Source organism: Zosterops lateralis (assembly GCF_965231275.1).
Source record: "Zosterops lateralis genome assembly, chromosome: 9".
NCBI lineage: Eukaryota > Metazoa > Chordata > Aves > Passeriformes > Zosteropidae > Zosterops > Zosterops lateralis.
This window is the reverse complement of record NC_139769.1, coordinates 2,868,723-2,881,167: the sequence shown is the minus strand read 5'-3', so window position 1 is coordinate 2,881,167 and position 12,445 is coordinate 2,868,723. Positions and strand designations below refer to the sequence as shown.

Sequence of the window (12,445 nt, the reverse complement as noted above, 5' to 3'; positions counted from 1 at the left end):
GCTCACATTTTGTGGAGCTGGGCTGCTCAATCAATATGAATTTTTATATGCCTCCATCACTGATTCAGGTACAACCTGTATCTGCAGGTACCAAAGTGGATTATTGCCTGATAGCTGTTCGTTAGCTGAGAGCATGTTCTCTGTCCTTCCCTTACAGATGTATTAGAAAGATGCTATCTCGTTGTAGGGAGGCTGCTAAAAATATTGATGCGAGACCTATTGGAAAGTGATGCCATTTCCATTGGCTCCAGCTCAGCTCCAGGAAAATCCTCGTGCCGCTTCCTCCTCCTGCCGCCGCCCCGCGTGGGTGCGTGCGACTCCTGTGCCGTGCTCCCAGCTCTGGGGTTGCAGTTCTTCCCCAGTGCCAGGGCCAGAAATGAGAAATTAGTGCTACTCTCCTGACCCTTCCATTTCACTGTGTCCCCAAGAGCCGGAGGAAAAATGGGACAGCATGGTCGCTCCTCGTGCGAGCGCCCGGCGCTGCTCTTGGCACAAGAGCGCTTCATTTGGAGACGTCGTCACCTCTTGGCAAAGGGCTCCTGAGGGTCTGGCCACTGGTGTCAAGGTGTCCCAGGTCCTCAGGGTGGATAGAGCCCTTGATGGCTGACGGAGCTACTCTGCCACGCTATTCCTGGTCATTGTGGTATGAGGAGGGAAATTATTTCTGGATTTTCTCCATGGCCGGTGGGCTTTTCCTGGCTGGAGGAGCCACAGAAAGCGAGAGGGGCCCCTCAGCAGGGTCTTCCTTAAGGCCTTACCTTACTTTTAGACAGTTGTCATTATCTTTGTCTAAAGGTCATGGCTAAATTGAATAAAAGGAAAGCTGTGTGTTCCTGTCGATGCACAATGGCAGTATTGACTTTCGTAATCCAGTTTGCTGAGGGGTGAGAGAATTAAATTAGATATCTAAGCACAGAAATTGAGAGCCTTTGAAAACAAAGATAAGGAGACAGCCTGTATTTTCCTTTTCCTGGGAGCTCTGGGCTCAAGATTTTGCAGGTGTGTCATCTGATCCATGGCTTGCATCGATCAAAACTGTGCCAATGCATATTTAATTAGCAAGGGGACCCTGGATGCATTATGGCCATCATCCCTATATTGAATGGACTGTCAGACTTTCTGAATGCCTCCCCACCCCCCCGCTTCGTTGTTTGGGGAGCTTCTGCATTTTGTCTGAGCAGCTAAAAGTTTCTTTGTTTTTAGCTGGTGATGCATACAGCACCACTGAGGAGAATACAAACAAGTAAAGTCCTAAAGTGTTTATTTTGTCTAGGAAAAAGGGCTGAACCAATTTGAATCCTTTGGGTAACGGATTTTTGTATCTCTTGGAATTAAAAAAACACAGTCACACGATGTTTACTTTAAGAATATTTTATTATAACAAATAAAATCTGTGCTGTGGGATTTCTTAAGGAAGCCTTTGATGACAATTTGAATTAAGTCAAAATTAACGTTTGCTACTGCAAAGGAATAAATAGAAAATGTTCCAGAAATGAATCAGTAAGCAGGAATCAAAGGCTGTAAACTGTTTTAAAAACAAACATTTAGAAGTGAATCAAATACTTGTTTGTAATATCAAGGAACAAATATGGGAATACACAGATTCCCCACATTCTAGGCTATCACACGATAGCAGTAAATCATTTATGGGCTTGTGAGAACAAAGAAAGTTGATTTAAAATGAAACCATTTTGATACAGCTTTAGGGTCTCGCAGCCTCTCGGTGAAGTTTCGCGTTCTTATTTCCAGCAAGGAGGGAAGTAACGGGCAATTTCTTCAGCCAAAAAAAAGTTAGGAGGGGAGTTGTGGAGATCTTTGTTTGCGTCCACCTTGGTACAAAGCCGGCCCAGCAGACAGAGTGTTGCCTGATAAACAGATGTAATACACAAAGTCTGCTTACAATACCGAGCAACAGACTGTGGGCGCATGTTTTGGGCTCATTCAAACTCATCAGCATAGTCTAGCTGCCTGTTTTGTTGCTAGTCTGCTTATGGGGTAGCTTAGGAGCGTCTTACTGGTGAAGTAACAAGAAGGGGGTTTTTTTGCCACAAAAGTTTTGTGGCAGGGGCTGATGGGAAAATCATTTGCATACATCTTGTTACAAAGGCTGACTACTTCCTGGCTTAGACAAAGTGTTGCCTGATAAACAGACTTAACACACAAATGTCTGTCTGGAATAAACAACAGCAAGCTTTGATTTACATTTCCATTATCAAAGATAATCTCTTTCCCAGTGTACAGGAATTAAGAGTCCTCGCCTTATAAAAAAAAAAAAAAAACAGGCTGGCACCACAGGGATTTTACCAGTGCAGAACCTCACTGGGGAGCCGTGGGGATGGGGTGTATGGTGCAGGGGTATGGAATAAAACTGGGAATCTGGTGCAGGCGTGTACATGTGTGATGATGAGCTGGATGATAATGATGAACTTTGAACTCCCTGTAAAAGTTGACTTGAAAGCAATGGCTGGAGTAGAATGGAAAGCCAGGCTTTCCTTTAAAGGAATCCTAGTAGCCACCAAAATCACCGTAAATAATAATTGTAGCCTATATGGAGTGACTTCTATGTGTTTATATTATAATGTATAATGAAGGGAAAGCAAGTGTAAAAAAGCCCCAGTCCTGGTGCTGGTTTCTGTTTGTTAATCCCATAAGCTCACCACATAAGACTGTACATAAAGGAGCATGATTTTTTTTTTTTTAATGTATATAAATCTTTGGTAGAATCCATGCCCAAAATTATAAATGAAAAATTTATTGCATGAACACAACCCAGCCATATAAATTTTTTATTACAAATAGGCCTCTGAAACTTGAATAAAATATGTCAGTTTATTATACAGTATTCCCCCCACCCCCAAAACATGATATGAATGGAAAATTTAACTTGTGCACTTCTGTGGTGCTTCTGCGAGGTGCTGGGCTGGTGGTGGAGGAGAGGAACCTGCTGCATTTCACTGCAGAGGAGGCTCAGCATGGGCAGTGGCAGTGCTGCCTTGCTCATCTGGCATCGCTGGTCATTTTTTTCCTGCACTATGCAGGGATCACCTTTACTGTTTCCAGGATAGATGTGTCTGCACCTGTGGTAGCTCGCGGGCTGCTCAGAGGCTCAGGTTCTGCTGGGGAGCGGCCCTACGGAGGTGAAAAATTATCTTGGCACCCATTCACTGGATTTGAGCAAACTAGCAGACAATAAAGAGGGTCACTGCCACCCCAGTGAAATCCAGGCTGGATTCAGCCTGCCCTGGAAAACACAGCATGGTTTTGGGAGTGCTCCACAAAGTGTCCCATATCTCCCCGGTCAGGTAGCCATGAAGTAGTTTAGCACTGGGAAGTGCCATGGCACTTAAAACAGCCTCTTTTGGTGGAGGAGTGCAGCAACACTTTACTGTCTGTGTCACGGTCTACAAAAAAGAACAACATTGTCAGTCTGTTGACATTGGTCCTGTCCACGGGCCAGACTTTCCTGGGAAGGTTTTATTCTTTCCAAACAATGGAGCGCTCCCTTCCAGTGCCGCCAGCCCTGCTTCCATGCAGCCGCCGTGCAGCCCAGCTGGAGCTGGGCTCCTGCTGCAGCTGAAAAGGAAAACTGCAGCCTGAAAAGTCCTGAGCTTCCGTCCTGGACCTGGAGGTCCCTGCCTGTGCAGGGTTTGGGATCAGGCAGATCTGGGGCTCGGTCGTGCTGGGGTAGCATATGCTTAAGGAACAGATCCAAAGAGGAGCAGAGAATAGAGATGTGATAGGAAATGCTACTTTGAAAAACTAGCCTGTTTTGTTGTTTGGTTTTTGGGTTTTTTTCCATTTATCCCTTAATCATAATTGATTCTTGGAAGTAGAGAGTAAAATAGCTTCAACATGTTTTTTTGATTTTGTTTGCCATGGTTGTGGTTGATACCAGATCCCCTTGAGCTTCTCTTGACCAGTAACCTTGAGCCCAGTGCACAGACTCACTAAAACCCCAGCTAGCTCAGGGTTAAAAATTCCAACCACTAACTTTTCTCCAACTAAACCCCCCCCAAATAAAACCATTGTGCTATTCAAGGTTAAGCTTCCTTAAACATAAAACTAGATTCCTTGGTGATTTTTTTTTTTTTTAATCAGCAATCTTAATAGTGGTTCCTCACTATAATATTTCCAACTCCATCTGAAATCATTTAAATCCTCCCCTTAATAACATGCACTTTATTGTAATATACAGATTCTTTGGCTTCCTACCAGCCTTAGCTTAAGGCACCAATGAAATTCGTTGCCGCAGGGGGCCGTGGATTCAAGAGGGGCTCGCATCTACTGTATATTTTGTTTTGTATGTTTTCCAATGGCTCTAATTATTGCAGGTGGTAGAATTTAACTGGCAGTGTTGTTGCTAAAGAAAATAGGCATAAAGTGTATACTGTTTTGCAGAGTGGCTATCAAATATATAGAAAAGAGAAAATCAAATGAATTGTTAAACTGCTCTATAGTAAGTGATTTTATTGATTTAATGCAAATGCTTATGAAAACGATCTTCCATTTATATCAATTATGTATGGGCAAAAATTAATTTATTCCTCCGGTCACCTGTTTGGCTAACTGACTCAGCAGGACAGACATTCCCCCTCCTGTTGTAGCCGAGCCCGCAAAACACTAAACGTTCAGAAAACTGGAATTTGAAAGTTTCCATGTGCAAAACAACAAAAAAGCCCCGACAGGAGTTAGTGCCAACTGCTGAAAAAGCAGAGAGCGAGCGGTGGAGGCTGAGCAAGACTCCCTCGTCCTAGGCAAGACTGTAAAACACAACGGCTCTGATTTTGCCAATCCCTTAACCATGTGGCGGCACATTTATATGTGCCGGATCATCTGCGGCATCTGAATAAAATCAGGGAAGCAAAATTCTGCATATAAACATTTTGGCTAAGTGCCTCAACTCAGTCTTCTTATCTGGGGTTTCCACAAGATGCCACCTTGCATAACAATGCTGAGCACATGCTTGCCCAGTCCATGTTTTCGGTAGCCTCCCGTGATCCCCACCACAGGATTGAGTGGCTTTAATTCTACTTCATCCTCTGTTTCACTGCCCTGCGCCTCTCCATGAAGAATAGTGCTTAAAGCTGTGTTGTCTTTTCCTGGGAAATTAATATTTAATTTCAGCAGAAGGGGCGGATTGCAGGGAAGCAGAATTAGGAAAAACGCTATTGCCGGAGCCGAGGTGATAAAAGGAGAAAGTTAAAGATTCAGCGTGCAAACAAACGTCCTACGGCCAGTGGAGCCCCTCTCGTGCCACCAACCTTGGTGTTGGAAAAACAGCACTCGAGGCAGACAAAAGTACTTTGTTTCTCCCAAGCCAGGAGCAGCTCGGGCTGTGTGTGCTGCCCACCGGCTGCAGGGCTGTGCTGGAGCCAAGGTGCCAGCGCCGAGCCCGGCTCTCGCGGCCGCCACCACGGCCCTCTCGCTGCCTCCCTGGGTCGTTCCAAATCTTAGGGAAGGGAAACATGCTCCCCAGTCCCACATTGCAGCAGGAACTTCTCCAAATCTATAAATTTTTTGTGGAATTCTCAAAACACAAGCCTACTCGAAACACAAAGCCCAAACTCTGATCGAGCCATGGCTGGCTGGAGGGAAAGGAAAACCTAAAAAATAAGCAAAAGGCTAAATGCCCGCCCTGTAAAATGAAATCCGTTGAATGTTGACTTTGAATGTTAACTAAATATTTTACATTCCTAATATTTTACCTTTGTTTCTACCTTTGCGGTATCAGAAACACAAAAGTTCTTGCCAAAATCCAGAATACAACAGCACTGTGCGTGTTACCCCATAGTGTATCTGCTGGCACTGATAGCAGCTTCAGGGAGAGATTATTCAGAAACCAATATTTAAAACAAAATTGAAGAAATGAGGATATTTTTTTTCCCCCTGAGCTTCATTGGTGAAATTATTAAAAATAGTAAATACTAAAGAGAGAAAATTGATTCTGATGCACTGGGTATGTATCACTTTTTAGGGGATTTAATTGATTTTAAATAGAAGTATCGTGACTGAAGCTTTCTTTGCTAAATATTCTGTGTTTATATTCTGAAATTTATCAAGTTTTGTTTTCTGAGCCCTTTTTTTATACTTGTAGTTTTTAATTTATACAAGATTGTCCTCTAAGCTTCTGAATGATACCTAAAGCAGACAGTCAGCAGGTAAAAAGAAAAATTTGAATATTTAAAATAGGCATTTTCTTTATAGTGCTCTGCGGTAATTAAAATCTTCATTTGCTTAAAAGCAAGGAACCTTTTTAAAGCAATAAATTAGCATTGCTTGACCCAAGGTCACTAGTAGTACTGCTTCTTCCAGCACTATTAATACCTCAAAGAAAAAGAAGGGGTAGTGTTATGACTCTGTTGCAATAGAAGTAAGATTTTCAATTTAATCACAGTTAAGTGTCGTGACCTTTTGATCTGGCATTGACTTCTCACTGAAATGTGGTCAAATTTCAGACAGCTAATTCCAAACTCTGCAAAGTCAAGGTGAAGTCAGAAAATGGGTTTGCCACGATGAGGGGTGGTGTTGAGGCATTAGCAAGTGGTTTCGTTGGCTAAGTTTTGTTTCACAGCAAAAACTTTTTCTACAGGATCAATAAATTACAGAACAATTTCATGGGAAAGAAAAAAAAAATGATTGCAAAAACTAGTAATTTGAGGGATTTTGTAAAAAATATTTTTTCCTACAGGTAAAGGGACTTTTTTTTTCCAGTTCATAGTGACAGAAATAATTAAGAAGGAAAATACTATTTGACTAAAGCTTCTACTAAGAATAATTTTTGGACCAACAAGCGATCATCTTCACATAAAATAGAGTTAATAATGTGTAAAAAATGCAAAACGCTCGTATTTACACATAGCCTTTTATAGATCATTTTATTATTTTAGGCAAATAAATTGTGCTCGTTGGAGAGTGTGAGCTGGGAGTTTGTGGAATTATTTACCCAAGTTCTGAAGCAGGTCATCCAGTATCTGGTCTCACTTTTCCCACTTCAAATCACCACCAGCACTGTGCATTTTAGGGATCTTGTGGTGCTGCAACCACTCCGAGAGAACGCCAAAAAAAATCAGCTCTTCCCTCAGTTTTGCAGATTTTGTTCCAGAAATGTGTAGCCAACAATCTCCACGACTATGTAGGGTTGCTAAGTTACCTTTCTATGCCTGCTTGGAGATATGTTTTGAGACTTTACTATGTGTTGGAGTAAGGCTCTGGTTTGTATACAACATAGAGGCTGCATTATAAAAAAACATGTAGGAGAGTCGTTTAAATATGCCTTCTTTAAAAAGAAGGATTCTCAAAGCTTAATTTATGCCAACACACACCCCGAGCACTCTGTGTAGTGCCATAAACAAGATTCCCTTTTTTAAATTTTTTTATATATATAATTTTTTTTTTTTTTTTTTTTTTTTTTTTTTTTTTTTTTTTGCTAGCAAACATATTACCTAGGCACGGGACTTTTGCATTATCATGTCCTGGTGCAACACTCCTGTCCTCAGTTTGTACTCTCAGCCTTTTGAGGAAGTCTGGCGCCTCTGATCTATTTTCCACAGCAGACCCTGTAATTTTTGGCTGTATTTTATGTTTTTCAGATTCAAGTCAATCTGAAAGTCCCAGCCAGCCAAGTGAAGCTGATATTAAGGACCAGCCAGAAAATGGTAAGTTCTTACCTGCTGCTCCTGCTTTGGGATATTAAAACAGCCCATATTTATAAAGATTTTTTTTTCCCCCCATGTCTAATATAAAAAGAGGATTCAGAATAATTGACATGGGATGGCTACAAAAAGCTTGTGCACTCTCCTCATAGTTAAAATGCTACTGTTTCACTAATCTAAGGTAGCATTTCTTTGTCCAGTCCTGGAAAAAGACCTTTTTTTTTTTTTTCCCTTAAAAATTAATTTTAATTAGGGAGATGCCATTAAAGAGCCTGCTGTATGCAACCCTTATCCTTATTCCTCCATAGCAAAAGCTTTTTGGGCCTTGATTCATGACCTTCAGGGGAGTAGATACAACAGGAAAACAAATCAGGGAGATTCAGCTACAGCTCCTTGGTGCTTCTCTCCATGTTCTCGAGTGGCAGTGGCTGGAGTTGAAGCAGCAGAAGGACTGGGACTTTTAGGAAAACTCATATTCTGTGGACCAGGACAGATTCAAAGTAGAAGCAATGGCTTCCACTGAACCAATGGCTTGCTTTGTAAAGCAGCCTGGAAAAAAAAATCATTCAAAAATAGTGGATTTCTGTGGGTACTGTTTGTGAAAAGATGACTATGTGTGTAATGGAACAGCTTCTCTTCCTTTTTGTGTTTGGCTAAGGTAGACTTCAACAATTTTTGTTGGCCCCATTGGCAACTGAGTTTTGTTTTACTACTTATATTTAGGACTTAGAATAAGGGATGATTATTATTAATAGTTTTTCTTGACTTCTTTTATCTATAACCAGAACTTTTTTTTTTTTAAATAAGACCTAAATGCAGATTGGGTTATCCACTGTACTTGGGGTCTACCCTGCATACACAGAAAAGAATTTGTGTGAAGGGTTTATGCCTCTAAAGCCCTGTCACCATTTCTGGGGTGTGTAAATCCATGTAGAAATACTGTATCTGTAGCAATACACGTGTGGTTTCCCTTTCACAGAGCAACTAACTGCTTTGCCTTAAACCCCTACAGCTGTGTATGTGTTCAGTGGGTGTTTTGGGGGCTTCATCAGCAGCCAAACAAAGCTGCAAGGGGCAGTGAGGCTGAAGGGCTGCATTCACACCTGGACTGCTTTGGGGTTAGGGTTTAAACAGGGGATAATATTTAGGGAAGAAGAAGAGGTTTAGGTACATAAAAAACCTTTAAACTACCAGCATGAATCCTAGGACATGGAACATAGGGCTCATTGGGCTTGCGAGATTTTGGCTATTTGGGCTCCTGTATTTTCCTTCCATTAGATATGAAAGGTTCATATTTTGATAGATTTTGTGCTGTTCATCTCCAAACATACCATCTTAAAACATTGCTGTTGTTTCTGAAAGACAGCGCCTAATTTCCCTTATCAATCCTGTTCACAGAAATTCTAATTTGTAGCCAAAGGATTGCAAGGTTAAGAGAAGAACTGACTAAACTGTGATTTTTGTTCTGCCAATTCTGCTATTTTTTTTTTTATGGGGAATATGTTGCCTGTGTTTATTAAATCATATTTTAATTTAGAATGTATTAGGCACCAAGCATGTTATTATTTCATGTTTAGATTATATTCTTTCGCAGCTATTAAAGCACAGTTCATCTTACCCTGCAGTTTCTTAGTCTTTAACAAAGCTTGCTACTCAAAAACTGCCCCGAAAAGCAGCAATGTCAGTGTTTAATAATGTAGAATCTGTAAGAGCCTAGTGAAATGAAATATCTCTGATTTGGAGCCTGAGTCTTCTTTGTAAAACAATCTTTTAGTGAATTCTTAGAACTTTGCTGATGACCTGCTAAAGGTACTTTTTTAAATTTTTTTTTAATAAACAGGAAAAAGATTTTTTTTTTGTTCTCAGTTTTACTAAAGGAGGTTTTTTTTCCCCCACCACACCAGAAGCCTCCTTACTGGTTCTGCACCTTCTGCAGGGCGTGTGTGGGAGATTTTCTAAGCCATAGTGTTGGCCCTGGAGGGCTGGTTCCCCCCGGGCTGGCACTGAGCTCATTCCCAGCACACACAGCCCCCAGCTCCGGGGTACCCGGCGTAGATCAACACAGATCTGCAGCTCTTATCTCCTGGACGTGAGGATGAAAGCAAAACTGCAGGCTTTAGAAAATGAAAAACTGCACGCACAGAAACGGACACAATAAATCATATTAACTGCGTTGTTCTACACTTGCTGTAGACCCACTTCCACAGGGCCTGATCCAAATCCCTGCGGAGTCAATAGGAGGCTCGTAATTGATTTTACTGAGAGTGGGAATGAGCCCACACAGAGAGGAATTTTTTTTCTTTTTTTCTTTTTTTTTTTTTTCTTTTTTTTTTTTGCTTTTGAATCAAAGAAAAAAATAGAATCATGAATAATCTTATTCCCACTGATGCCAACAGTGGAGTGACCAGATTGAGGGCAGATTTGGAAGCATTTTTGCATGTGTTTCTGGAAGGCACAAAGAAGTGTATCGATTCAGTGCTGCCTTTTTCCATGCATGCATTCCTTCATTTTAAAAAAATAAATCTTTAAAGGCCTTGTGAGGGTTATACAGCCTCTCTACTTGCCTGTTAATATCCTTTCTGTTCCACTCCATAAATTCTAGAGCTATTTATTATACACATATATTTTGCATACCTTGAGTAATGTAGGTTCAGGAGGGTCAACTATACGGCCCTGAAAAAGAAGGCCTCCTACTACAGATTTTAATTTATCATTCTAAATTGTATGTGTTGTTTTGCAAAGCCTGTATGTCTAACCTTCAATGCAGGGAAGTTCATGGGAAAAAAAGCTTTTCTTTTTTAGAGCCACTCCTGGTTTCTCCCTAGTGAGCTTTGCTGGTTCATTTTCTGGAGCAGGATCATCACAGATGAGGGAAGATGGTGACATCTTCTGCTCTCAGTGGCTTCAACACTAACTCTGGCCTTTTCCTCAGCCTTCATTAAGCCAGAATAGTTTCCAGCCAGTCATCCAGTCACCACTGCAAATATTTAACAGAAATATTAAGCATTTAATTATTTCTCAAGAGAGAGATGCAGCATGATGGCCGTGAAAAGCAAACACGCAGGCGAGACAGGGCTCGTTGGTGCATGGATGGTCCAAGGTCCAGATGTTTTGTGCTGCTGCTGGGGGTAAAACTAACACAGGGCATGCACAGTGCTGCTCTGTCACCATGGGAAACAGCTTTCTGGGGAGGGGCAGAAAATCCAGAATTCCTCTCTTGGTTGTAGAGGTGAGGAAATGTGCAGGAGGGATAATGAAAGAGGCCAGCAACTTCATCTGAGAGGCAGGAACATTTTTTGATGTCCTGATATTTTGCTCAAACGAGGGATTTTTTCTGATGAGCTGGGTGGAACACCCATGTGGAAAATTCCCCACTTTTGTAGTTGCCTAATGGTATGTAAAAGCTTCATTTCAGTTGGCACTGTGAAGTGATTTTGCAATTCGCCCAATAAAAAAAAAAAAAAAAAAAAAAAAAAAAAAAAAAAAAAGGTTATTGATTTTAAAAGCTTGTTAAATGCACTGGTTTGGTGCTGTGTTTTATAAACAAACTAGTTTTCAGTGAAGTGAGGATGACAAAATGGGTAGTCTGATGTGGTGAAGTGACTGCATGCCTGGGGATCACAAACAACTGAATTCCCAGCTCAGCACTGCTGTGGACACTCTCTCAGGCTTTTATTCTCACTTTCAGTAGTGGAAACAGCTATCAGATAGATTTTCTTTTTGTAAGTAGGATTATTTTAAACTTTTGTAGGGAAACCTTTTGGTCTTTTTTGTCTGCAAAGTGGGGATCTTTGCAATTCTGGCTTTCAGAGAATATTAAAAGTTGGATCCTGCTCTGCTCCATCAGGAGTTGAACTCTGGAGAAAGGCAGGGAGGGGATGTAGCAGAGAGTGGTTAATAACTGTGGTACAGAGCTGTGCTGCTGCTGTCAGTAAATGGATGTCAGGCAGTGTTTGTGTTTGATGTGGTGGCACTGGTGAATTAATAAGTGCAGCGTAAAGGTGCACACGAGGTGTGCTGTGCAAAGCAGGAGAATGCTGTGTCATTTCTGACAGGCTGCTCATGGCTCTCTGTGATTTGGTGGCTCAGAGTTGGTAGCACAGCACTTTGATTGTAGATGAACGACTTCCTTCTAAAGAAGTTGGTAAATTCTCCCATTTCAAGTGAGCAGGGCAGCATTCATTATTACAGCTGATTACAAATGTGTGCCAAATCCATTGCTCAAACAATTTCTGAAGAAGGAGAGGCAATTTTTCTAAAAAATAAAAATGTGTAATGCCCAAACCAAATTCTTTTTAGCTTTAATGCAGTCTGACTGCTTTGAGCTGCAAGTACCTTAACAGCATTGTAGGAAATGAAAGGCACATTGTTCATTGAAACATTAAAAAAAAAAGGAAAGAAAAAAGAAAAACAATGATGCACCGTAACTTGCAGAACTTGTTTTTCAGCCCTACAGTAATTACACTGGACTTGTAAATATCATCTGTGAATTCTTTGCTTAAGTAGGGTTGGACTTGAGTGTTAAACCTTAAAAAAAATGTTTAAGTATCTGCTTACTTTTCCATGCCTAGAAACAGAAAGGAAGAATTTCTGGTCCTTGAGCTGTGGGGGAAAGAGAAGGCCACAGTGGGAACAAATGCAGGGAGAAGTTTCTTCTTCTGTAGGCAAAGCTGGTCATGCAAGACATGATTTAGCTTTGGCTGAAAGGGAGGAGGAGATTATGAGTGGGAAGACCCCTCTGCCTAAAGTAACAGGCTGCAGAGTCCAGTCCCCTCTGTGAATGTTTTCCTTCT

At 41.3% G+C, this 12,445-nt stretch overlaps 1 protein-coding gene across 9 annotated transcripts in view; it reads left to right on the top strand.

The window, feature by feature from the left end:
* NFIA (nuclear factor I A) overlaps positions 1-12,445 on the top strand; it is a 249,093-nt gene that overhangs the window by 129,012 nt on the left and 107,636 nt on the right. For 8 of the 9 annotated variants that reach the window (XM_083867286.1, XM_083867285.1, XM_083867289.1 and 5 more), the window contains exon 3: positions 7,590-7,655. The exons of the other annotated variant lie outside the window; for it this stretch is intronic. In XM_083867286.1, coding sequence (XP_083723412.1) covers positions 7,590-7,655 — 66 coding nt within the window. The remainder of the gene's footprint in view (positions 1-7,589; positions 7,656-12,445) is intronic. 9 annotated transcript variants of the gene reach the window in all.